The following is a 27,806-nucleotide window of genomic DNA, read 5'->3' on the forward strand; positions in this document are numbered from 1 at the left end:
GATTTTGTGATGCTGCCATCTCTGGGGGCATGACAAGGAAAATGGTAACATCGTACACAAACACTTGAAATTTGAATACAATCTTCAAAAGTTTAATAGACTCAATTGGATATTTGCCTTTTTACCCACACCAAAGATGAAGCAAACACGGGAAATATAATAATACAGTTGTTTTAGATTCTACTCCAACAGGGCCTCGTGCCCTCCAGGAACGGGATGTTATTTCAGTGTTAGTGGGAAACTTTTGCCAAAGAATGACCGACTTCATAAATTCTTTAAACAGGGACCATAGTTCAAATCTCCATCAAGTTTAACACTTCTGTGAGGGATGCAGTCATCATCACCAGGAAAATGGTGTTTTCTTTTAAGTCATTGCGGGGACCGAAAGCCCTCAGCAAACCAAAGAAGTAACTGCTGTTTCAAAGTGGAACGATGAGGAGAGCATCGGGAGGGTTCTGACTGTATCATATAATAACTGCTTTAGAGAGATGTAGGGATATTGTGAGAGTAACCCACATGTACTTCAGTGGGACGCAATGTGACACATTTTAAGCAAAGGTGATAGTCTTTTAATAAAAAATAATGCTGGCAATACGGTGTGTCAGGTTTTAACAGACTATTATGAATAGTCAAGGCAGAATGGATTGAATGGGTACAATGAATTTAACTGTAGGTGCTCCAGGAGTGAAAGCAAAGCACACACTACGGAGTGGGGGAACAAGAAAACAGAGTGCGCTAGTGAGGGGTGCAGGCGAGCAAGGAGTAATTCCAGAGCTCACCGCCAAACAGACTGCCGTGGCACTAATACCTGTGCCCAATTACCAATTCAGAAAGAAAAGAAAAAGCAGTTTTAGCAGACTCAGGGTGGGAAATCTCCAATTAGCACCAATTAGTGAAGTTGCTTCTGAGAGGGGAATTCTGGGGACATTAAAAAAAAAAAATCTCCCAGCATGCCAGGTGATGAGGCTCCTGCAGAATCACTTGGGGAGGCTTTGTGCCTGAGGGACACAGAGATACCAGTGAGAACTTGCCTGCTCGATTTGACTGGTCAATCATGGGCTGTACTATTCTCCTCCTGGCGTTGATGAACCTAAAATAGAACAGAGAAGTCCTGTCACCAACCTCGGTCTCTGTGAACAGCTCTGTGTGCAGGCTGCAGTCAAACATCGACCAGAATCACCTTTCTTGTGGCAAGGCAATTTCCCCTTCCAGTGTTCAGCCATAGTTGACTGGATCACCTCTACCCTCCCGCCTGGGCCAAGGCCGAGCCAACTTGCTAGGAAGACTCAAGAAGGGACAAATGTTCTCCGCAAGAACTCTTCTAATCTGCACTGGTGCTTGTGGAATGAGTAGGAATCCGGGTAAAGTCCACAGGCTGGAAGGTCCTTGCCTTTCCGTGGACTCCCCATCGCAGGGGGACTCAGCTTCCCCTTGCAGCTGGTCTTAAATGGAGACCAGGCGCTGGCACTCTGCTTTCACAAGGTATTGTTAGGTCAGCAAAGCCATCAATTAGGCTGTCTGAAGTTTTATCACCAACACAGCAGTAATAAGTGCTGGCCAGAAAGATTTCTGCTCTTCAGTGACTCCTGCAGCTTAAGCCTGTAAAGTTAGGGGTCATTCAGAGGTCAGTGCCAGCTGGGGGCGGCCTTTCCAGCGTAAGCTGGGACACCCAGGGCAGCGGATAAGGTAACTGCCAACCATAAACCCAGCCACCTTTCAACCTACTAGAAAGACAGAGCCTCAGGTACACATGGTTGATATTAGAGCCCAAGCAACGTTTTCAAATCAGGTGGTGGCTGAATTGCAGGAATGTAAAGGAGAAGCAGTTATTTTGTCTAAGAAGCCTGGATCTAATTTTGTTGAAAATCCAAAAATAAGTGCCTACTTCATGTTACTTTAATGTTTAATAATGCCCATCAAATATTCATGTACAAACAGAGTAAGATGATAAGAAATCTCCTTTATTTCTCCAAATTTAATAAAAACAAAACAATTTTCTACCATTTGCTAGTTACCCTTCTCCCTGTGCTTTTAATGATGTGTATTCCCCACACATTTGAACCCACGCACAGGATTCCTCGGCCTTGCATTTGGCTGGCGGGAGGCGGCAGTGGCAGGGAGCATAGGGCTGCTGCTCCTTCAAAATATACCTATTGATACCATTTCTTCAGGATTCCTAGTTTCAAATCTTAAGTGCAAGGGGACTTAATGATTAATGAGTCCACATGAAGCTACAGGCAGGAACCGAAAACTCATTCTCTGAAATTAGCCAGAAGAATCCTAGTGCGTGTTGGCAGCCCTGCGCTCCTGTGAAGTTTCAGTCCTCTCGGAGGAGGACCGGCAGCCCACACAGGCCTCCAGTGAGGACTCTGATGGGAATACAATTAGGCTGAGGAAAAATAGCCACGAGAAAACCAAAGGAGTCTTTTGCATATGATGTCTGTTTGCAAAACAATGAACTTCTTTATTACTTCAGAAAGGAAGGCTCAGTTGTCAAAAATGTTACACCCCCTTGGCTTTGGGGAAGAAAGTGACAGGTAACTGTAAGCAGAGGTGAAAACAAAAGGAGGGTTGAAACTGCATATTTATTCCCACCTGTCACCTCAAGTGGTGCCGAGGAGCATCTGAGCGGAGCACAAAGACTTCCAGAAGCAGCCCTCAAATCAGAAAAGAACTTCATTATCTATGCTGTCCCCACCGCTTTGACAGTGACCAAGGAGGACTGACCTGGTATTACCACCCCTGGGAACTCTTTCTTCTCTTTGGGCTCAGGTTAAAACCAGCAGAGATGCTTAGGACAGCCTGTTCTCTCCGCCCTGAGGTTCTGGGTGAAGGACACACATGGCAGAGGCTGGACCTCTTTTATGTGCTACTAATCCTGCGTGTGTGTGTGTGTGTGTGTGTGTGTGTGTGTGTGTGTGTGTGTGTGAGTGTTTCCTATAGACTGACTCCTTAGGTTAAACGAATTGCTATTTGTTCCCTTTTTAATTTTATCCTTTTACTCTTTTATTATTTACATCTGGAGGTTGTTCCCTTATTTATGTCTCTCTCTCTAGTTCCCCCAAACACTCCCTCACTCACAGAGCTGCAAGGCACCATGGTTCTTAGTTCTCAGCAGGAGAACTCCACACTGTCTTCAAACAAATAATTACGGGGAAGGTTAGAGGTTCACTCAAAGGTCATTTCTTTGGATACTCGGCAGAATGTTTACATTTGTAAAAACGGGGTCCGCTCAAAAGGTTGTTCAATGGGGGCTACACAACAATGCAGAACATTAAAAAAGCAGCCTGTGTGCTAGCAGGTCTTTATAGAAGCGCTGAACTTGGAAATGCCACTCCAGTACCACATTTTCAGCTAGTTTCCATGGCGTGGACTCGATGTTCACTAGCAGTTATGGCAATGGCCTTTCTTTGCCCATTTTTGCAAAACAAGTGTGAATAGAGGCGATGAACATTTTCACAAGATTCTTTTTCAAGGGGTCACAGAGATTGTGCTTTCTTCCCGTGGGCTCCACGGAGCCTCTGCACTTTTGTTCTCAGACAATGTTTCTGATCCATAGCGCTGTTTCTTGCCAGATTCATATTTCTACCACCACATTCTTTCAAATCACACAGAATTTAAAAAACATATGGGCCCCAATTTTTTTTCAGAAATCTCTTAACTCCTTGCCAATTGTCAGTGTCCCTGATCTTGGTATATTTCCTTAGAACTGTGGGTATTATTATTAAAGTTACTAATGAGTTGATGGTAGGAAAAGTTTGACACTGAAAACTGAAATTACACCTCTCTTCCTCCGCATGCTGTGGACTCACAAGACAGTCTTAGAAAACACTGTACACAAATCTGCACAGCCTGGAGCCATTTAAAATTTAAGATTAAAACAAATAAATGAGGAATGGTTTTCTTTTCTTTAATATTCCTAAGATGAAATTTCCATATACGTTCTTTCCCTCGAATCCCTTGACACAAAATTTTTTCCGCTGTTATAATCTATATTTTTTAAATGACCCTTTTCAGGGCTCCAGTAGTAAGGAGAATATCAAGTTTTGATTCTACTTAAAATTTGAAGACTGAGTTGAAAATCAACTCATCTTCAGCTTTATAAGGTCCAAGCTCCATTCACTTGGGAAAATGCAACTTGCTGGTTCAAAGACAAAAGACTTGCTTAAAAAGGCTCAAAAGTTTTCTTGGATATTAAGTGGGCCTCACAAAATAACATTTTGATGAGTTAAGTGTAAATGAATCAGACACATATGGATTAAGTTATCCTTGAATTTCACACGGGTTTAAAAAATAAGGGGAAAAGAGGGTCTTGGCAAAAAACATTTTGGACTTTGCCAAACCCAAAACATTTGAAAAATTGCTGAAGACATCCAACTAACCAAAATGCAGCAAGCTGCACCCAACTTTAATGAAAACCCCCCATAAGTTATTTCCAATCCAAAGACTGTTAAGTTTTTCATCTGTATCTGATATTAAAAAACTCTCTAAGTTTTAATGTCATCCCAGAATGATTTTGAAGTTGCAGACATATAATATACTTCTCTATTGGTATAAACAAGTTAACCCTAAATGAGGAAGTCTGTGAGATATTATACAGTTCTTTAAAGCACTGAGTTTTGTGCAACTTGCACTTAAAATATGCTAATAAACCTGATGCCTTACAGAGATTTCACTTAGAGAAAAAAATTTTATTAGCCTCACTGTGACTTTTTTTAAAAAAGGGCCACAGATAATCCCATTAGTGACCCCTTACGGAATGAGAGCCCTAAAGTACCTTAGTTGCAATGATTTGCATTGAACACGAAGTTAGTACCCAGGTTCACGCAAAAGCCTGGAGAGTACCTGCTAAGACATCCTACTCTCTAAATTTTACCTCCATGGAAACTGCATTTGTATGTGTGATCCTGAAAAATTATTTACTAAGCCTGGTAGCTTAAAAATAACTTAATTATAGAAGTAAATTCAATGACTTTCCAAGAATCACGAGGGCTAAGTAAATCAGAGACGAAAAACTACATTAAAAAAATAAACCCCAGATAGCAAATACCATTGGAATCTCACCTTACTGTCTTGTTGGAAAGATGCCTCCCACAGACTTCCCTGCCACCACCCCCAGAAAAGCCAAACTTTTCAGTTTTGCATACTTTTCTGCAACTGAAATCTGACCAGAAGGAGCTTTCTTTTAAAGACTTTTCACTCTCTCAGGCATCGTTCAGATTGATAGAAGCAGAGTTAGGTGTTATTCCTGATTGCTGGGTCCCCCGGCCCCTCCCTTGTAAGTGGCTGAGAAATCCCTTCTTTCTGGTTCACTTCCTTCATGCTACACCTGGGAACCAACTCCTCTGGGCGGCGTTCCTTTTGTTAGAAAGCACAGGCCTCCCCAGGGTCACCTGGAATCCCGCCAGCACTCAGCACTCTGAGGAGGCATCAAGATCCCTGAACTGAATCCTTTGTGTGGATTGGTTTGGTCAAGAAAGGGGCTGAACTGTTAAAGAGGGATCAGATCAACTTGGAAAAAGTGTTGTAGGTACTTAGGTGATGAGGAACCTGTGACAAAATTTTAAAACTCTGCTTTTCCACTTTGCCCAACCACAGTCCGTCAGCCATGATGCTTCCTGACAAAGACTGCTCCTGGTGGGTGCTTCTTTTCCGTGCTGTGGTTATGACTAAGAGTAGGGCTTTCCTGGTAAGGTACATTAAAACAGTTAAACTGGTGAATGGGGCAGGTTTAGTGCTGTTGAATGTGTACCTGGGCACAGGAGTGACTGAATGACTGTCACATAGCAAACGTGAGGTTCTCACGGGTCACTAGACAAGGTCCCCTTTTCACAGACAACCCTGAGCAAAGGAAGGTTGATGAAGGAGATTCGCACACTATTTCGGGACCCACTCACAGATCAAAATTAATTTCCCTGAGCTATAGCTTAATTTGTAATTTCAGAGAATATAGGATTTGCCCACACTCCAAAAACACATGAAGTAAGGTAAATACTAATGCATTTACAATGTGAAAACATGATGTTAATATGGAATTATAAACATCTTGTAGCTTTGTGAATATGCCCTGAGGATGTTCATGCTGGCATGAGAGGCCCTGAATAAAATTATCCAGATGCTTATCTTTTAATACCTTCTTCCAATATTCTTCCCTTTGTCCCTTTATCTAAGTCTTTTCTAACATTACAAGGAGTCTCATAGGTTCTTCACTAAAATACCCGCCTGTGAGCACACCCTTCTTAATTATGGTTCTGTATTTCAGACTTAGAAAAAAGGACTAACAAAGAAGGACTCATGGTCTTTGTCCTTTCCTCACTGCGTGATGTTGGGCAAGTCTCTTTAACCGTCTCAAGCCTCAGTTTGTGCCCTGTCTTGGGGGAAAACTGCACCTGGACTGTGTTAAAGATTAAGGGAGATACTGTATTTAAAATCCTTGGTACAGTTCCTGGCACATACTAAGGGCTCATTAAATGTTAGCTTACAGTCAAAATGTACCTATCTATCTATTGCTCCTAAAGAGCTCTGCTCTCTCGTGGGTAATACTTCAGAATAGGGGGTGATTATTAAATATATCCATGCTGGGTTGATAACAGGGTAATAATGTGTTGCACTCCTATAAGCAACACACGTCCATATGTAGGGTCTGTCTAGAAATCACGACTTAATCCAAATGCATAATGCCATGGTGGGGATTTCAGATACTCCATCTCGCATCTGCTGAAGGGTGAGATGGGTAGCAAAGGGAGCTATTTGGGGATCCCACTCCCTAAACACTCTCTAGATCCTTGCTCCTCTAAGTATGTTTGTGAGCCAGCAGCATCAACTTCACCTCAAGCTTGTTAGAGATGCAGAAATACAATAGTCCCTACTTAACACTACTGAATCTAAATCTGCATTTTAAAAAGATCTGGTGGGTGGGTGGGGGATCTATGCACATTTAAGTTTGGGAAGCCTTGGTCTAAATCACAAGCCAAATTTTGTACTCTGCCTAAGAATAGAAACTTGCAAGGATCAAGGTTTAATTGTGAATCAAAAGAAGGAGAAGGAGAAGAAAGAAGAGAAGGAGAAGGAAGGGAGAAAGAGGAAGAAGAGGGGGAAAGGGAAGGGAAGAGGAGGAGGAAAAGGAGGAGGGGGAGAAGGAAGAAGCGGAGGAGAAGGAGGGGTACAAGAGAGGGAACAGGGAGAGGAGAAAGAGGAGAGAAAGAAGAAAAACAGCCCAAAACACACTATTCTTTTTAGGTATCTCAGATCTAAACAGTCTTTTAACCACTTGCCCTGGGTAACCATTTACAATTTAATTCACTTTACTCCATCTGTCCCTCCTAAAGGAAAAGTTGGGCCAATAAAACATTTTTGTAGAAATTGTGAACAGAGGCTATCTCTCAGGAATGGAGAAATGGAAGATGTTAGAATTTTCTTTTTTTCCTCATGTAACTCCGGGTAGTTTGAGTTTTTAATAATAAGTGGTTGTTTTTATATTTAAAAGAGTTTTTAAAGGTGATTGAGAAAACCTGGCATCTCATCTAAGATTTACATAGCAAGTTTAGAGGTTGTTTTTTTTTTTTAAATAAAAACATTTGTGAGGGCTCAGTGGTAAAGTACTTGCCTAGCATATTCAAGGCCTTGAGTTCAGTCTTAGCACCATAAACAAACAAACAAAAAAAGTATTTGAGAAATATCCCCTCAGATAGGGAATTATCTTTTATATCCTTTATAATGCTGAGCAACAATAAACACTATTCCATAAGCATAATCACACCCAGTGGCGTGTAACAAAACATTCCAGCAGGTTACGATTGGGAAGCACAGTTACTCTTACAGAATGCTATCAGATTATTCACGTGTGGCTATTTATCATGCACTATAAAAATGATCTTTCAAAGCTACTTAAAAGCCAGGGAGGAGAAAACACTCAAAACTTCCTTAGCTATTCATATCTAGGATCTATCCTCTTAAAGATAAAATACTAAGTCAATAGACATAAGTTGTAGTATATTACCTCATCCTGGGCATGATTTATTGCAGATGGAAATCAACTAGAAACTGAATTACTTTGAAAGTTTTACTACTGACATTAAAATTCCAGATCTGAATACCTACACACTTTGTAGTGCTTCTGAAAACAACTTTTTGCAGACCTGGAAGATAGATGGACAACGTGATGCAACTCTATCAGCATAAAAGTGGGAGTAATCATTTTCACAATTACCAATTTCCCCAGTTACCTCTTTATCTATCTGAACACTATGGCCTGACCAGACTTTGAAAAATCAGTCACTTATAATCAGTTACATACATTCTTAGCCTGTTCTCCTTATGGTCCTAGTCATTTACTAATTCACTCTAAGAGGAGAAGATCCCAGCAAATCTAGTATCATTTTAGCTTTCATGATCATCGTTGACTGAAGTATTAATTCTCGATCCTACTTCTCAATGGAAACCACCTAAGCACTAACTTGCCAAAAATGCACCAAGCTGTTTAGCAATTATGTATTAGATATGTTTGAAGAGATCAAGGTGCACTCACTTGCCCTGTGCTATGGATATGTCTCTGATTAGCTTGTCATCTGCTCCGAAGAAGATGTCGGCTGATTCTCCCATACAGTCGAGCAGGCCAGCTGTTAGCTGCCTGTCAAGCCCTCAAGTGGACAAGTAGTCCAGGAGCAAAAATGTCACTCCTTTGATCTGGCAAGGAGCAGCTGCTGATTTATAGAGTAGGACTTTGTTCTTCCGTTCTATTTTACTTTCTTTCCTAAGGCAGAACCACAAAATCCAGGAGAAAAAAAAGTGCCGTTCCCAGCAACATCAACAAGCTCTGACAACTGCAACAGGGTTTTTCTTGGCCCTAACAAAGCTCTCAGGCATCTCCTTTGACGCTCACCTTTCCCCCTCCCCTTCCCCCACCCCCACCATTTTTTGCAATGCGGTAGTTATTGTTTAATTCAGCTTCTGTAAATGGAATGGACTGTGGCCAGCAAGCCTGGGGCATAAACACACCTGTATGAAAGAAGCCTTATTGTAGCAACCATCTACAAGCAAGCTCGCATGAACCACACATTCTCGAGTTCAGAAAGAATGCTCCCTTTTCCCTGACAGCAAATTTCACCCTAAGTGCGTCTCTATTTCTGGTGCCACCAACCTGTGATGACCACATTTGAACTGTTTTCTCTCCAATGGCATTGCACTCTTTCAATCAAACAGAAAAAAGGATTAGTTTTTTTTTTTCCTCTGAGAGCAAAGAGATTCATCAGAAATATTTATCCACTGTCTATAATATCAATCATTGGAAGCTGAGTTAAACATTCAGAAAAGCTTTAGCAAATGCAATACCAAAGACGCCATACTGTTGATTTCATTACCGTGGATTTACACTGACATACGTGTTCCCTACAAGGAAAAAAAATCAACAAAGTCTACATAAGTCATGCACATTCCCTTCTTAGAATTGCACTCGTTTAAAATGTGTCATTCTGTTCTCCATGTACAAACCTGTCAAGTCAGAGATGTCCCATCAACCAAATGAGACATGCAACAGTGCAGGCTTGAGAATCACATGACTTTATCCATCACGTGACTACGAGAGCACTCATCAGCCATACAGATGCATGGGTATGAGTCTGTGTGTTTACAAAGCAATAAACTTTACCAGAGGTGAATTTATTAATACTTACCTAGATTTTCTGTGCATTTACACACATATGGGGAAGGAGGGAGGGAACTGAGATTGAGACTGAGATTCCAATGTTCCATGGTAGAGCACCTCCTGCCTAGCACGTTCAAGGCCCTGGGTTCAACCCCTAGCACTTCCAGAAAAACTATGTGTGTGAACATATATCATATATATATATATGCACATATATACTGTACATATGCAATGTTTATGTAGTATATATATGTGTATGTATACTTAAAAATGCAGGCAGTGCCTTTAGAAATTTTTACACTTTACACCCACAGAAACAAACTGAAAATCCCAATTTAAGAACACTAACTATGCCAGGTGTGGTTGTGCTTGCCTGTAATTCCAGTACTTGGGAGGCTGAGGCAGGCAGATCACTGTGAGTTCAAAGCCAGCCTGGGCTACAGAGTGAGTTCAAGGCTAAGCTGAACTACATAGTGAGACTCTATCTCAAAAAAAGTGAAAAAAAGAAAAAGAAAAAAGGGCACAACATAAACCAACTAAATCCACGTTCAGTAAATTAGTGTAGTGTGGTCAGTTGAAATCAAAAGAGATTCGTCATCAAATTCTTTGAGGAGGAAAGCTGAACCAGACCGGAAGAGCATAAAAAATTGGAAGAGAAGAAAATAAAGAGAGGCTTGCCAGAAGGCACCATCTCCAAGCGGGGCAGACTCTGCAGTGGAAGGTGAAGGGGCTAGATGCAGCCGGGCTCTTGCTCCAGGCTTGCGCTCGTGGTGAGAAGTAAGCGGCAAGCAGCGGAGGCTGTGCAGTGGTAACGGGGCTCGGCGTTCCCGATGAGGATGACCTGAATGGAGGAGAACCTAGAGGCTGAGAAGGTTCAAAGCTCTTGTCTGATTCAGTCAAAAGGGGAAATAAAATTAGGGTAGAAATGAAAGTAGTATAGGACCTTTGACTCTTGCATTGTGATAAGAGGGCCAGGGAGAGACCCGCGTGTTGACGACCCTGAGAGGATCAATCTGAGTGTCTGTGTTTGGTATACTACATTACACAGCTGCTAAGAATTGGAAAATGGTTTCTAAAAATCTTATTTATTGTTTTAGGATGCGGCAAATTCCGTTTTCCAAATGTTACCTTTGAGTTGACAGTGGGCCTGTAGGGCCAAGAAGTCCACTCAAGACAAAGGACGAAAACGGAGTGACGTAACTTCAAATGAGCCAGTCTTTGCGTGTTTCTAAAACATATGAACATTTCATAGCTAAGAAACAAGTAGGAGAAACTACTTGGCTACTTCCAAAAAATTACTTCATCTGTCCTCTAGATTTTTACCCAGCCCTTCATCTAGTCAGAGCTGGCCAAGCCAACTGTCAATAAAAATCTTTGTAGCAATGGCCTTGTTGCTCTTAGGTCTAGTTTGCTTCTTCTTTAATTCTGTATAATTAGTGTGATGAGTTGCAGAAGCTGATGATAATTACACACATGTCACACTATGTGTCGTGACATAACTCTGTCCCTAAACACAGTCCTGATAGCAATGGAATTTACTATAGTTTTAAAAATTGGATATAGGTATATCTGTGTCTGCCTGTCTACAGTAAGTCCCTGACTTATGAATGAGTTTTATTTTGAGAGAATCATTCGTAAGTCTGATTAATGAGTCTTATACAGTAGACCCGTGAAAGTTTGCCTATTTGTAAGTCAGACTTACTGCATCTACCTATCTGCCTACCTATTTTTAAGCAATAGCACATGACAATCAAGGGCTAGTTTTCTCTAGAAAGTGACAACTAATTTAGAAGAGAATTGATAGCAGAAAGTGCTACATTTAAAAGAGACACTATTAAGTGTGATGGCTTCCAAATTGTGTCCCTCTTTCAAACCATATTTTTCTTTTTAAGTGCGCTTTTAAGGTGAAAAATATAGCACTTCACCCAAAATGGTGTGGAAACAAATGGTTCTCAAGTCTCTGTTCTTCAACAACTGAGACCAAACCACCCCAGACTCGCCAGCTGAAGCCACTTGGAGCGGGGATGCTATGCATGTGAATGTCCCTGAGGCCCTTTCATTGGTCCACGGGGGCTCCTTTTTCTAAACAGCAGGGGATGCTTCAGGAGACCAGATCAGGCTGCCAGAAGTGTTTGGAGTGACCAGGCTCTTATCCTGCTTTCATTTCTCCTGCTGGTTTGAAAGAAAGGATGTCACAGAGGATACATTGGGAAGGTGGCAACATTCTTAGGGCCCTTTATCAATACCACTGCTTCCTTTAAATTGTAGCTTGGTCTCTTGTTGAGAGGCTGAGATTTTAGCACTTTTAAAGGGAACCATAAGTGAGAAATCTCCTAGGTGTTAAGCTTCAGAGTGGCTTCAACCCAAAATATGAAAAAATGAGATTAGAACACAGAAAGATAAGTAATATTAAGAAAAAAGATCCAACAAATAAAATTTCATAAATATGCATATATGTTACAGTCTATTTAAACCAAATGCTATTTAACCAGTTTATACTGGCATCTAGTAGAGGTGCCAGTGAAGGGAGGAAGAAAGTGAAGATTTAAAAAATTTTCGAATTCACTTGAAATAAACTATGGTTACAGCAATATAGCTAAAAATAATCTTTAAAATTATTATAAAGCAGGTTCTATCAGGAAGCAAAACTATTCTATTCATAAACATGACTTAATGTCCTCATATTTCTGATGTTCAAACATCAAAAGCCAAATTCTAAATAAAATTTCCTAACTGCCTTTTCTTAATAACAAGGTGAACATCTTTTGGATTTGACAGCCAGGTAGAATTCTGTATCTTCTCCAGAGATGTTACATGCAATCTTTCCAATGTGACGGTATTATTACCCACAAAATTTTTAGCATCATCCTGTAATCATAAAAGAGATAAAATATATCTTTATAAACCACAAGAGACCTAGCAAACCAGCAGTTATGCCACATCTGCTTTAGTCCTTAAATATTTTAGCTTTAGAGGGTTAGCTAGCGGTTCCCCCATACCACCCCAATTTGCAGTGAAATAAAGACATCAACCTTTGATTCTGACATTCCATACCAAGCTATAATCTCCAGATTATACTAAGATGCAAAGACATTGTACTGCAATTTAAAAGAATTTTTTAGTGCATATTCAAATTTCACATGTATCAGAATTTCATAAAGTGGTTTAACTTAACTTTTAGAAATAGCAGTGGTCCTGTTCGAATTATCTCTGTTTTCACAGTATAAATAACATCAATATCTCTCAAAAAATAATTTAACTTAGCACTGTAACTGGTTTGACTGCCACATATTTTTTAGAGCCAGGTAATGCACAAAAAACACAAAGGCAATTAATAAGTTTAAAGTGACTGTGCTCACCAACCAGGGCCACACTATTCTTTCTGCCTGTAATGCTCATTTGGTCAATGGGCCTCAGGGACATTCACAAGCATAGCATCCCCCCTCCAAGTTGTCTTTTCTGACAACGTCTTGAGATAATTTCCATGGTCCCCGGTCTGATTAAGAAGCACTTCCTCCATCACTAGCACCCAGCTAACATAGCCACTACAGCATATATTCAATGCCAAGAACACAATGTTACTTCTCTGATTGTTCCCCTAGTTCATTTCCGAGAGCACATTTTCAATTCTTTGTTAATGACATTGTGTCACTCATAGAAAACATCCTCCATAAAATGTTTGATGTGTGAATAATTGAGTGGGTGAATGAAAACAGGGCTCTTTCATCTTGGAAATAATTTAGGATTGAAGATATAAGATCTGTTAGGGAATCTCTTTGTCTTTATTTTGCAAGTGGCGTAGTTGGATCCCTGATCCTTAGAATGGGGCATTCCTCCTCAGAGGGGGAATACCTCTGGCTTCCTACGTCAGGTCGAGTTATCGTTATACTCAAAAGCAACCAAAGGTTAGAGCGCAGTGAAGGTGTGTGACCATCGGGGCATCAGAGAGGGCAGGCAAGTCTCACTGCAGGTGAGCAAGAGCGGAAGAACTTAACCTGGCAAGAACTGGGTTTCTGACTCCTCTAAGCGGGGGAGCGATATGCACAGTAGGAGATGTAACTAGACTGGGTGTGAGAAGTATGTGTCTCAAGCAGAGGACAGACCGAAAGTAACGGGAACTGAGGCAATGAGGTCTGTGGGGGATTTTGTGCTATGTGTGTGTTGGGGAGAGGAACAGGGAGCAGAGAGCGAAGAAGAAACAGAATAGGAAGTGAAGAAGAAAGATTTGCATGATGGAGAAGGAAAAGAAAACAGAAAACTTTCTTAAAATAAAATTTTTTTCATCGTACTTTCCTAAGGCTTGCCGCCCTCCAAATATGCTTTGAGGGACTTTAGTGTCAGTAGGTGTTTCTCCAAATAGAAGTCCTAGGTCAAATACGTATGTGTAACACATGACAAGGTAACAAAGAGAAGTCACTTCTTTGCTACAGGTTGTTGCAGCTTTAGTAGGCTGGTAATTATGAATCTATAAGAGAGGATTATGCTTCAAATCAATTCTAACAAGTTATGAAGATTTTGAGGGGCACTGATCATTCAATTTTTAACAAAAATGTATTTCAAAATCATTTATCAATTTAAAAATAGGGTTTCCATCTTTCTATTTCCCTAAGTCAGGCTCCCACACAGGACCACCTGTAGGGCTCTTTTTTAATATCTAACCTGTTCATAGTTCCACTCCTACTCTGATTTTTATAAAACATGGTTACTTCCATAGAGCCCTGACCCTGAAAACATCCTGGCTGGAAAGGTTCTTTAGAACTTTTCTATGTGCAAGGTAATTTGATCATTAGGAAGTGATTTCAGGCTATGATGTTTCTCTAACCCTTTTCTACTTTCTTGCATTTTCCTATTCACTGATCTTTTTTTAAAGAACACTATTGTTAGGTGTTTTGTTATGCTTAAATTTTTGATTCAAAAGGGCAGTGAGAAGCTAAGAGATAATCTGACGTATAAGATACAGGTAGTGAGCCGCGGATATAGCTCTGCGGCACAGCACCCGCCTGGCAAGCAGGAGGTTGCAAGTTTGACTCCCAGTACCAGAAAAAAAAAAAAAAAAGGATAAAAAGTATAGGTAGTATTTTTTTCAATGCCATCTGACTCTTTCTTTAAACAGATTTGTGACTGGGCTCAGGCCATCTGACCGTAGCACGTCTAGCTCACACACTGGGTACTCGGGAGGATGTGAGGCGGTGGGGAGTGCTGTGGGGGGATGAGAAGGGCCATGAGTCAGGAAATGAGGAAGCACTGGTTTGCAGAGTGTACAGCAAATGCTCCTCAGCCTTCTCCACCCCTCAATCAATTCCACTTTCTTGCTTACAGATCCTACAAGTACAAAATCAGCTTTTACTTATACTGTGTTAAACACCACCTGCCTGCCCTCTCTGTCCCGGGACGAGGTCAGCCTGGCGAAGGGCTCTGGTTCTATAAGCAATCCTGTCATTCAGGCTAACAGCAGTGATTCACTCACAGGAGGCAAAAATGACTCAATTGTTGGGCTTATTGACTCCAGGGAGCGCGGCTACTCTATCATTACCATGGAGTGCGAATACCCCGAGCTGTGTTTTGGTCCACTTAAAATTACTATTTGCTGTGAAGGATTGGCAAAGCAATTCTTAAAATGATGGGGGTGAAAGTCAGGCAAGCGCCATTATGGGCTTTTCCTTCCGTTTAAGTACAAGTGAGCAGTACAGAACTCGTTCTGAGCCTGACCCACTTATTTAACCTTTTATTCACTTCGCTATATTAACATATATTAACCGGCTATATAAGCCCTGGAAAGGGGTGGGGGACAAAACCTCATGACCAAATTATGGTTCCATTTTCATGGGTAACCTCTCCTTGGGTGGAAATTAAAGCCCAATATAAATACATTTTAGGTCCATACAAAATCGAGGAGGAATGCCAAAAAGCAAATGGTGAACAATAGTTCTGCAAAGACCACAGCAACCATAGAGTGGCTGGGTAAATTACACACGAGAGGAACTATTTGAAAAACCAAATAAATTTAATTAAATAAGTTACAAAATTATTTTCCCGTCTCTTATCTACTCCCCTTGGTTAATATCCATGACACACTGATGCTGCATAATTGCTCTTATGGAATGCTGCAGCTCAGAGCCGTAATGAGCTGCCTTTGCAACGAGGCAGCAAAAGTGGTTTCCCCACAGAGTTATCTTCTCAATTATTTATACTTGCAACACTTTCACATAATGGCAGTTTTAAAATCAAACAAACAAAGCAAACCGTACAATAAAGGAAGGAGACAAGAAGGAGCAGGGACCTCTTCCTTTCTTTGAGCACTAGAAGGGATGAGCAAGTCTTGCAAAGTCAACTGAATTTGGTTCCTGGAGAAGTCTCAAGGGCCTTGCAACCAGAGGCCATGGAAGAATTGGAGATCACCACCTTGGTGGGGGGTTTAGCAAGCTCTGTATACCTGCTTTGCTTCTAACCTGTCGTGTCTAAATATATACAGGAATGCAAACTTTATTTCTTCCTCTTGCAAGTTTGTTTCTGAAAATTCCTTATGAGAAGATTTTCTTCCTACCCCCAGGCCTATAAAATAAGGTGCTGAACTGTTAAAATGATGTCAATGCAAACAAAATGGTGGCGTGCGAAGAGAATGCCTGTTTCCACGGTGGTTATTTCCACCATCTGTGCTTGCCCTTGGCCAATCACTCAAAAACTGTTATACACGAGAAGAAAAAGCTACAACTGTTTATATCATACACAGGTATACAACATAACACAGTATAGATTTAAACACTAAGGCAAACTCCAATGCTACTTCTAATACTAAATTTGAGCCTCTCTGAAGTGAGCAGCTTGCTGCTGCCGTGAAACTCCAAGTTACTTGATTTCTAGCCCCTTCACCGCCTTCCTCCACCCAGCTCACAGCTATACTTGAGCCTTACGGAGCAGGTGGTCAGTCAGTGGCAGCGAAGTGACTTTTCCAAGTTTACCCACAGATGTGGCTGAGGAGCTTATATTTAAAAAAAATTAAAACTGAACTTCTGACCAGACATATATTAGGAACTGTATGCAATCAGATTACCTAGCTTCACATTCTCCATCACGTAAGCAAAGGTTCCAGCCTTTAGGAAGTAGTTGATATTTTCTACCTACCCAGTTATTCCATCAACTAATAAGACTAAGCTATTTATGACTGAAGATATTCATCACCAATGCAAGTGAAGCACAACTTTTCTGTCACCTGCAGCTATTTCAAAGTAACAAAATATTCCTTAATAAAAGTAACTTTTTCATAGGGAAAGAGTACAAAAGGTAGTGAAACATAATTTTAAAGGTGTCAAAATTTGTTTCCTACAGTATGCTTGCTTGCAGCACACTGGACTCACCCACATACGCACTCATTTTTCATAAGTGTACCTTCAAAGTTTAAATCTCTCGACTTAATACATTCAGAAAAAGAAAGCTTAAGGAGATTTTCTCCCACCCCCAGGCATGTAGATACTATTGTGAAAGGTGAGTAGGAAATAGTACACCAAGAAGAAAAGAAACCACAGTAGATCCACAATCTAGGTGAGGTCATCAGAAGGCTGCAGTCAGGTGTGAGTTGGGATCCGCCATCTTGCTATGCTTTCCTCCAAGAAGTGAATGAACGAGATAGTGGAATGCAGCTACCCGCTGCCACTCAAAGTTGCTCTCAGTCACAGAGAGCGCAGAAGGAGCCATATTTTGTTGACTACTTTTCTTTCTGTCAAAGTGATTCGAGTGGGTGAGATTCTGAGGTGCGGCAACCTTGGCATTGTGGAGCCAACGCTAGTTATCAATATAAAGTTACGCCTACCTTCAGTACTAAAAATGACCTTCGTGAGTGTGCTCAAGTGTAGCTGTGAGCTGGGTGGAGGAAGGCGGTGAAGGGTAAGGCAAAAAAAATGCAGATGAAGGCCAGAGATATTCAGAATGTACCCTTGCTGCAGGAAAATGTCAATCTGAATGAATTTTGACATCCTGTGCATACAACCTATGATGTGCATAACAGTTTTCAAAGATGCTTGCAAGCTGCGTGTGGTAGCACACACCTGTAATCTCAGAGAGGCTGAGACAGAGGATGAAAAGTTATCACCCAGCCCGAGCAACTAAGCAGCTGAGCAAGACCCTGCCTAAAAAAAAAAAAAAAAAAAAGAGGGCTTAGGATGCAGTTCAGTGTAAAGGCCCTGGCATTCAATCCTCAGAACTGCCAAACCAACCAACCAACAAACTCATGAACTGGTATGCCATTAATCATTATGCGAAACATTAGCTAAATGTTGATGTCTAAGAGACAGATGGGTCATTTTTGTATTTTCAAATATGAACAAGTTCAGAAGGGAGGTCTCAAATTCTGTGAAGGGATTCCAGTCCGCTCCCTCCGCCAATGCAAACCAATATAAGGTGAGTAGGTTACGGGTTGAAGTGACTTGGCTCTGAGAAGCTTGGAGAACAAACCCAAAAGCTGCAGCAGCACTGAGAGGGTGTGGCTTCCACACCTGCGAGGGCTCCTGCTGAAGGGAAAAGAAGTGGCTGCCGGTGGCTAGAGGGTAGTCACATGATATGGCCTTCGATCCCCAAATGTGACAGATTCATAAGAAACCTTAACCTCTATTTTTCCAGCTTTTCTCAACCACAGCAACACACTTTCTCGTAGTAGGCCATCCAATTAACCAAGCATTTAAAAACCCACAGATCTATAGCAGCGGCTTTGCAGAACAAAAAGAAAGACGTGCGAAATGAAAACTTCATTATTGTTAGGAGCTATCTGGGTCTGGGTGTCTGAGGGGCAAATACTATGAAACAGGGTAAGGCTGAAACAAATAAGCTATCAACAAACAGTCAGAAGAAATGACATAGTCCCCCCCCCCGCCCCGTGAGCACCCTCTGTATTTGCTTTGGGTTTTCAGTTCACAGCGATGTGGCCTGCAGCTTACCCGTGACTGGTGCAAATCTGATAAGAGGTTGGCACAAATATGCTGAGTCTGGTTTACAATTTGTTTTGCAACTTCCCTTCCCAGATAAACATAGTCCAAGTACAACTTCTAAAAAAAAGTTGTGTTTACTTGTGCTATTCCTAAGATTTTTTTCTTCTAAATGTTCCCTCAGGAAGCTGGCTTGCAACCTCCAGAAAGCTTGGATTTCAGCTTCGGTCTCCAAGGGATTCTACTGTTCAGCGCAGCCGTGCGCTTGGAGGGAAGCTCTCTACCTTGCTGATTTAATTAACAGGATTCTTTTCATTATTATGGGGATTTAGTTTCTTCTTGCCTTTCAGTGTTTGGGAAACACTGATTTATGTTTTATATTTTGAAGGAAAATTTATTGTTCTTTGACAGCTGAGGCTCTGTAAATCTCTGGCACCAAAGGGACCCCAGGGAGGTGTCACAGTTGCCTCACCCTGCCCACCTATACGCTGTCATCTCCAGGGGCCCTTTCTCGACGTGAGGAGAACATCAGCTGTTCAGTGCCCAACCCACTCCTCCTGCTGCTGATCATTACGCCAGCAGGGGGTTGGTCCATTGCTGTTTATGCATGGCGGTATTAGAAGATTGATCAGTAACTGAGAATCACCGATTCACTTAAGTGAAACAAACACTCCATGAATTTTGAAGGGGGTTTAATCTCCTGACTAAATGGAGCTCTCTGAATTAAGTGTTAGGATGTGCTGTACTTATCGTGAAGACCATGACTCAAGCAGAAATCCCGGGAAACTTTCTAAATATGTGCATGCTTATGGTGGCAATAAAACAAAACATGTTAAGTTGGTGCTATAAAAAAATCTTGGCTTGGATGTTCATCACAACTTTATTGGGTTATTGCTTCTCAGAACAGTCCATCAAACTGATGTGGAGGAAAAGTAAAATACTTAGAACTTTGGAGACTTGTGGCTAATTTCTACTTTAGGTGAAACATTTCAGGTTGCAAACATTTCACCTAAATTTCTATTTTAGGTGAAACATTTCAGGTAGTGGCCATTAATGTCCATAATTTGGTGATAATCACACTCTGCGTCTCTATCAGGGCTTCATATTTCATTCAAATTCATAATTTATCGTTACTCATATAGTTATCATTGATTTGTTGAGGGAGGTTTTCAACTGGGTGTATACATGTGCTGTCTTACTTAATTCTCACAAAGGCCCTATAGCACGGATAATACTAGCATTCTCATTTTCTTGTGGAAGAAAAGGCTGAGCAAAATCCAGTAGTATACCTAATTTCCCACAGTTAGTAAGACTGAGGGCTAGAAAATTAAGAATATTTAAAGATGTTCATGTCTTCTTGCAGCTAAAAAATCTCTTGGGAACCAAGCAGAAACCTGGTCACAAACTATCTTAGTTTCCTTTGTCTGATATTTCCCAGTCAGGCAAGAAAAGGGAGCCATGTTTGAGACCAGAGGTGTAAAGTGGCAATTTTCATTTCTAGGAAAACTGGTAATTATTTCATATCTTGAAAAATTCTAGACCAGACTTTTTACCTATCTAAATTGATAAGACTATTAAAAAAAACGTAGAACATATGCATCACTCTATAGTGTTTATCATTTCAGAATCTGTACAATCAAAAGACATGAGCATGGGAATGAGGCCGTACTAGTGGAGGAAAAAAAAGTACCATAAAATGTGAACTTACTCCAAACTTGATTCAACAGGTTCAAGCTAATTTTCTCATTCGTCAGTTCTTTGGGGTTTTAGGAAAATTACACTTTTGAAATTTGAATCATCTTTGTTTATTCAGCCTGTCCATCAGGATCTCCAAATTCAGAGTATATCTCTGTCCTAAAATTTCAGGCTTCTTAATTATCCCACAAGGGAAATCCTCAACAGATCTTTGTCTCCAGTCATATTCTTGGGAAACACCTGGGTGAAACGTCACCTAGGGGTACCAACTCATCATCACACTAAACATAGGCTAAGAGAGTTTCAAGTCGATGAAGGAGGGAAGCAAAGAACATTGGAAACAAGTTAAGACAATGGTGAGAAGTCTACGCCACAGACATGACCAGGAGGAGTCCTTCACACAATGGGAGACCATGGGAACAGTAGCCTCTCTTTGCCGACCTGCTCACTACACGCCTACCGTGAGTCCTGTTTTCCTTGTCTGCATGGCGTACTCTCCATTCCAACGATCTCCTGGCTCTCCTGGCTCATTTGCTCTCCCTCATTAACAGTCTTAAATTGCTTGTAGAAATTCTAGAAGGCACATACTTGATCCCTTTGGGCAAATATACATTCAGGGTCTGCTGCCTACTTGGTACCGCCCTGAGGTTCTTATTGAGAAGCACACAAAAGAAGAACTTGCACAAAAGGTCACATTTGTAAAGTGAAAAAATTCACTGTTTGGGATTAATTTTTGGCAATCGCCCAGGGATTGCCGCATTCAATTGGAAAAACAGCACCTATACCCGTCCACCAAAACAGTAAGCTGTGTGCGATGAGACAGGTAGCACAGCTTAATGGAAAGAGTAAAGTTTTGGAGAACTGGTTTGAGCCTTGGCTATGTCATTCATTGCATGGTTTTGGACTATTTCTTTATCCTTTTGGTGTCTTACTCTCTTCAACTGTAAAATTAAAATAAATTATATGACCCACTTCAGAGGGTTTACCTGAAGGGAAAATGTAAAGGCTAATTTGTATCATAAAGGCATCAGAACATCACCTGGGAATTACAAGGAAAAGTATTTAAATCAGTGTACAAACACATTTTCAATGCTTGCACTTCTCTAGGTCCTGCAAAGCATGCACACATGAAGGAGAGTCCGTCTTGTTCTCAGAAAGGTTGGAGTTTAGCAGTGAAGAGATGGCCATGCTACCAGCTGACAGTCTCAGGGTCAGAAGAGTGGCTATGGGCATACAAAACGATGGAGATAACATGGGTAAGAGGCAGAGAAGGAGGGGAACTTTGGTAGCTGCTCAAAAGATTCTGGTAGGTGGAAACAGGAAAGACAGAAGGAGAAAATACATATCCAGTAGAGGAAACTACTTAAGCTAATGCACAAATAGACAGCAATTACTCCTGGTTCAAATAACTTCGTAGGAAAAGCACTGCATTGAACTTAAGTGATATCTGAATCCTGATTGTGCTATTTCTTAGGTATGTAAGTGCTCTGACCTACTATTTCTTATCTGTAAATTAGAGATGATATCTATCTCATGAATTTATCATAAAGACTAAGTATTTGCCAAATAGTTGGCATATTTGGAAAATTTCAAAGTTGTAATGCCTTAAAAAATTTTAGAGAGGGTGAATACAAAAATACCCAATACCATCAAAAGAATTCTGTCTAGTGGCCAGTGGCCCAATCATAGCACTTATTTCTACTATCATTAAACCACTGGAAGATACACTTCAAAATATACTTGTGCTATTAACTTGCACTTAGTATTTTATCTATAATAACCACCACTGGAAAGTTAATGGAACAAAGTAAAAAGTGAGATCATCCAAATTTTGAGGTATTTTGTTAGGTTTTTGTCTTCTGGGGTATTTTTGTCTCATTCTAGTACTGATGTACATAAATACAGTGGGTGGACCTTCACTCAGAACTCACAAATTATTTATCTAAATAATTAGGCATGTAAGAATGGCATACCTAGTCTAGTTATTACTCCCTGGAGTTAAGTGTTAAAGGAAGTGAAAATATTTAGTGATTGGAACATGGTATTATGCTAGAATAAGGAAAACGAGAAACAGGTTGGAGATCAAAGTCTCAGAAACACTCACCAAGCCACACCTCTCCTCAGAAATCAACCATCTTTTATTTATTTTAATTCTCAGAAACCTTACAAAGGTGAGAGTGGGGATGATGCAGAACTTATTTTGCTGACTGATAAAAATGGATCTGCTAAGAGGCCTTTAAGTGAACACATGTGGGATAATGATTCTAGATAGGAACCCCCCAACGTAGGAAAATAGACTTCTATGATTACTTTGGTATAAAACAATCTCTGATTTTTCATTTTTCACCAAGTAGAGAAAGCAGAAATATAACCTTAATTTAGCATATTAGGAATATGCTCAGTTCTGTCTGTTCTGAGATAAGATAATTTTAAAATGATGTGTTAACCAAGTTCTTCCTTTAAAAAAAATAGAAATTACTACAGCAGTCATGGGGAATGTGTTCTTCTACATCCTTCATCTAGAATGAAATGACCAATCTGACATACACAATAGTACGTTCATAATTAACTAATGCTCAGGCTGGAAGGTAATAGGTCTTGTCTGCTATTGGTAAAAAAAAAAAATCTCAACAAATTCAGAAAGGTAAAACCAACAACAACAAAAAAACTCTATTGTTCATTTTTTACCCCCAAGAACTAAAGAAATCTAGTAAATTCTCTATTTGTTAGTCAAAAATGGTCCGTAAAGCTCCCTAGGATGCATTCCATGTAGGATAAACCTGACAAATCATCCCGGGTACATTCTCAATGAGATGCTTACTGCAGTGGTAGGTCCTGTGATATCTGTGAAATATGTTGGACTGACTAGAGGATGTCCATGTACACACATGGATTACTTCAGTGACAGGACCGAAAGAAAAAGCATGGAAAACAAAATGAGAAATTATCAGCCTCAATAGAACATGAAATGTAGATATATGTTCCATTCAAGAGAGTCATTCAGATTGAGTTAGAAATTACCAAATATACACAGACTCAATTTTCTGGATACTGTACGCTGTTTATGTGGTTTGAAATCATTTCAAGACACTGTTCTTCACATCGTTTGCAAAGAAAAATACCAAAAGGACTGTTATTCTCTTGCTATCACTTACAGAGGTGAAGGTCGCTTCAACTGTCTTCTTCATTCCCTGCTTGACCCAAAGTGGGAAGCATTTGGTTCACCCAAAGCGTGACTCCCCTTTTAAGGTTGTCCACAGAGTTCAGGTTTCAGCACTGCTTTGCAATGACTCCACACTTATAACAGTGTGCAGACTGCTATCAGTGACCTCTCAGCATCATTTTTTTTTTTTTTAAAGTGAAATGTGAGTGGTCCTGCCAAGCAGAGCATATTTGGATAGCCCTAAAACAATAGGAAGCACATCGCAGGTGCTGGAAAGGAGGAAGAGCAGCTATAGAGAATACAAAGAAAGCAAAACAAGAACTCGGAATTGATTAAGTTTTCCCTTAAGAGGGAGGGCTTAATTGTGGGGAATTCCTCATTTGAAGGTCAGATGTGGAGAAATATTCCCAGGTATCAGAAGAATTCGATGGTCACTGACTGATGTGGACTGATAAGGAAATGAGTATGCTTAAATAACATTTTGGTTGAGAAATGCCATTTATATTTGGTAAGCTTTCCTCCACTATCTTAAAAATTAAGCTGAGCCCTTTCCTCAAAATAATGGAGCACAGAGAAAAGAACCCGAAGTGGTGGACGGGAGAGCACCGGTTCATGGGCAACCCTAAAAGCTTGGCGTGGCTGTATGCATAGGAGTTCTGCCACAGGCAACAAACCACCCAACTTCTGCACCCACCCTGCATTTCTTCATTTGTGAAAAAAGGATGCGAACTTAAATTCTGTTTACTTCACAGGGCTCATGGGAAAATCAAATGAAACAGCATGTACAAAAGTGGCCCCCTAACTGCAAGGGCTATAAAGTAAAAAGTGGTGCTAGAAAGATGTATTTTATTAAGGAATCAAAAGGACTTTTACTTTCATCTTATTTTACATTTTAATTCCTGAGATTATTTTTTTGGATGCTAAGGTTTATGAGAGTTCATTTAAAAGAGTAGAAACAAATAAATCCTTGAAGAGGATAGTCTAATCATGTCTTTTTCTCCATTAACACATATGAAATTGGGCAAGTCTTTTAGACAACCTTACTTTCCCCATCTCTGTAATGGGCATAATCCAACTTCATATGTGGTATTTTAAATTATTTAGGGGGAAGTACTGCCCCTCCTTGATATACTCTGAAATTATAAAAGTCCCATAGTCCTCTAGAAATGAATTTTAAGAAATCTTCCTCCTAAACAATATTTATTCTTTTGAATTGTCAATCTTTTCAGCAGAAATATGTCACAATTTTGTCTGTTGCAACAGAGGGAAAACACACTACCCTTACAATACACAATGTGCTCACCGCCTGGAGAGCAGACCAGGTACTTGTAATGCCAGCGGAATGAAGGCCGCTGTATGATAAACCAAGTAAAAAGCCATGACGTTTGCCAACAAGCCTGATGTTCTCAACTTCTGGCCCACTTTCCCTTATTCCTTCTGATGGTATCATCCTGTTTTAATGTTTATTTCACCACACATGGCTGTTCTGCTAGGAAAACAAGACTTAATATGTGGATATAATTCCAGGCTACAAAATACACGCTTCCCACCAGCCAGTGTAGAGCGCCGTATCGCCCTCAGGAAGAGCCAAGCTGGCCCTGCCCTCCGTGAGCCAAGCTGTGAACCCTGGATGGAGTTAGCATCTCCCACAACGCATTAATACAGTAATAACCCTCGGAGAAGCTGGTAGGCTGCCATGAGAGGAGATTCGAGATAGTACGACCAAGAAGCATGCTGATCACATGCTCTGGGAAGAAGAAGGAACACAAACAATGCTGAAAGCCAAAGTCCTTCTCCCCTGGATCCTATTAGTTTCCCCCCAGCACAGGGAAAAACTCCCATCCCCAATTCCCCTCCATAAAAACAGCAGTGCAGCCTTTGTTCACCTGGACACACTCAAATGGGAAGCACAAAACAGTCATTTTAAATAGCAAGTGCTCTGTGCAGGTTTGGCTGAAACATCTGTGGGAAAAGGAGCTGCAGAGAATTCAGTGAAACATAAGCAACGAGAAAACCTTTCTATCCTCTTCAATTACTCAAAAATGGGAAAGGAGCATCATTTTCAAAGGAACAAATGCTACACAAGACATGCCCTTTAAATCCTTTTTAAGGTTCTGTGACCTGTGAAAGTATCTGCAATATCAGCAGGAGAAAGCCCTTTCCAGAACAAATGCCCATGTTTTATGTGTACTGTATTTGCTAATCATTACTTCATAAGCAAGAGTAGATATACAGTGGGGCTATAAATAATGGCGGGAATGTAAGAGTGAATTGATCTGTCTGGCTATCTAGTAATACTCCTGGCACAAGACCAGTCTTGAATGGCTGCCAGCTACCGCTGAGCCAGCCAGTGATTTGTCTGGGGGTCCTGCCCTGTCAGGCAGAAAACAGTCTTAAAGCTGAACTCCCACCACCGCGTGCACTGCTGAGACCCTGGCCGTAAGTGTTGCTTTTGGAGTTCCCTTTCACCAACAGTCCAAAAATCATTTTAAAAAATTTCAAGAAAGAAAGCAAAGGAAAAAACAAAAACAAATCTCATTTAAAAGTTAATAAACACTTTAACCATCCAAGCTGCGGGGCAAGAGAGAAGAATAGGAAATATACACGCCACCAGTCAAAGCAAATTAAGAGGAGGCCAGGCCAGGGAGAGCTGGGGTGTGGTCTCAGAAGGTACGACAGCGAACTCCGTATTATTGCTACAAATACAACCAGCAAACTTGACCGCGACTAGCTATGAGCTCCTTCCTAGGGAAGAATCACAATCATGCTTTTGGCTATTTCAGCACCAAAGCCCAACAAATTGGGTCCATCTCAGCTCTGAATGGGTGAGATTCCCTGCTAAGGAACTGGGGTGGGCTTGGAAGCAAGTCTGACAACCAGAAGAAATTTTAAAATCTCCTTTGCAAATGGAGATAAAATCACGGGTTGATCCCTCCGTTTCGCCCTAGGCCCCTTCCTCCCCACCCCTCCCTTCCAGAGGAGGTGAGTTTGATCCCAGGCCTGGTAGCATCAACCACTTTTCCCTGCATGTCAACATGGCGAGACAGCGTGGGCAGCACGTTCACCTCAGAGGCCTGCAGGGATGCAGGAACTCGCCTGTCTGGCGCTGTCTCTTGTATCCCTCAAGCAGCCTCCCAAGTTCTTTGTAAGAGCAGGCCCAGCTCAAAGAAAGGACTTTCAAGAAATAAAATGAAGGGAAAGTAAGAAAAAGACAAAATAAAAAGGAAAGCAAAACCAACAAAACAGGAGAAAAAGAAAGTCCCATTCGATGCTGAGCTCAGTGTCAGCCCTGCTAGGGGCACCTGATTCCCAGCTACAGGCGCTCAGAGGACCTCCAAGTGTTTATGACGTGTGCAGCGGCCTCAGAAGAAAGTGCAGGAGAAGCCTGCACGGGGACAGAGGGCCGCACCCTGTGAATCCAAAAGTTGCTAATTACTTAAGGATTGGCAAGCAGAATTTCCTCAAAGTAATGCGTGTTTATGGCTCAGAGACCACAGAAGGGTGAGGCAGCTGCTTTGTTTGGATATTTCTTCATTTTTTATTGAATTTCATAAATACCAACCAAATTCAAACAAAACTGATTTAGATTTCACCTCATCACTTAAAATATGTTTTGTCGAGTACAGTCTGTGCAGTAATCCTCTGCTATACTTTAATTTGGTTTTAATTTTATAGGCCCTGTTTTAACTGCGTATTTCCAGACCTTTATTTCTCTCACAGCTCTTAGCAAAATGGTAGCTCATAAACACAAGCTCTGCTGTATAGACTTTGCATTTCATCCCAAAGTATTTCCTTTTTTATAGCTGTGGTCTTTCCATCTTAGTGCTGTGAGCTTGGGTCACAAATCTCTCTGCTATTCCAGTGTGTGACATCTTCGCTCGTTTGCCGCTGCTCATTAACAAACAATACTGCTGTGAAATTGGTTTAATGACAAAGTAATAAAATTGCTATTCTGCTCACAGATTGCCTGAGGCACTTTGAGCTCCTACAAGGCTTACTGTGGGTGCCAAGATACATTAAGCTGCTTATTCGTAAAAACTGCATCATCCGTTTTTTCACAGGTTTTTTCCCTTTCCTATCCAGCCCTGCTTCTTTTTATCTTCAAATAAAAAGATATATTTGCTTATGTTCTTCCAGGCTGTCAAATTTTTACTTGCATGCATATTTCTGGAAAATGAAAGTATATTTCATTCCTTTCTTTTTTTTCTTGAAAGGTCACTCTGTCCCCACTACAATGTTGTCCCTGGCCTGAACACTCAAGGAACACAACATTAAAGCTGACTTATTTTCGCACATTACGTAAGTGGGAGCCAGGGTCGTTTGAACCTATTTTGGGAGAGCAAGGGAATGAAACTATTTATGGAATGACTTTACCTTTCTTAAAAAGCAA

At 40.9% G+C, this 27,806-nt stretch overlaps 1 protein-coding gene across 8 annotated transcripts in view; it reads right to left on the reverse strand.

The window, feature by feature from the left end:
* Positions 1–27,806, reverse strand: part of Meis2 (Meis homeobox 2) — a 207,678-nt gene that overhangs the window by 4,509 nt on the left and 175,363 nt on the right. For all 8 annotated transcript variants that reach the window (XM_005381188.2, XM_005381187.2, XM_013512565.1 and 5 more), the window contains one exon: positions 1,032–1,090. In XM_005381188.2, coding sequence (XP_005381245.1) covers positions 1,032–1,090 — 59 coding nt within the window. The remainder of the gene's footprint in view (positions 1–1,031; positions 1,091–27,806) is intronic.

This window comes from Chinchilla lanigera, unplaced genomic scaffold (assembly GCF_000276665.1).
Source record: "Chinchilla lanigera isolate Chin_1 unplaced genomic scaffold, ChiLan1.0 scaffold00015, whole genome shotgun sequence".
Taxonomy (NCBI): domain Eukaryota; kingdom Metazoa; phylum Chordata; class Mammalia; order Rodentia; family Chinchillidae; genus Chinchilla; species Chinchilla lanigera.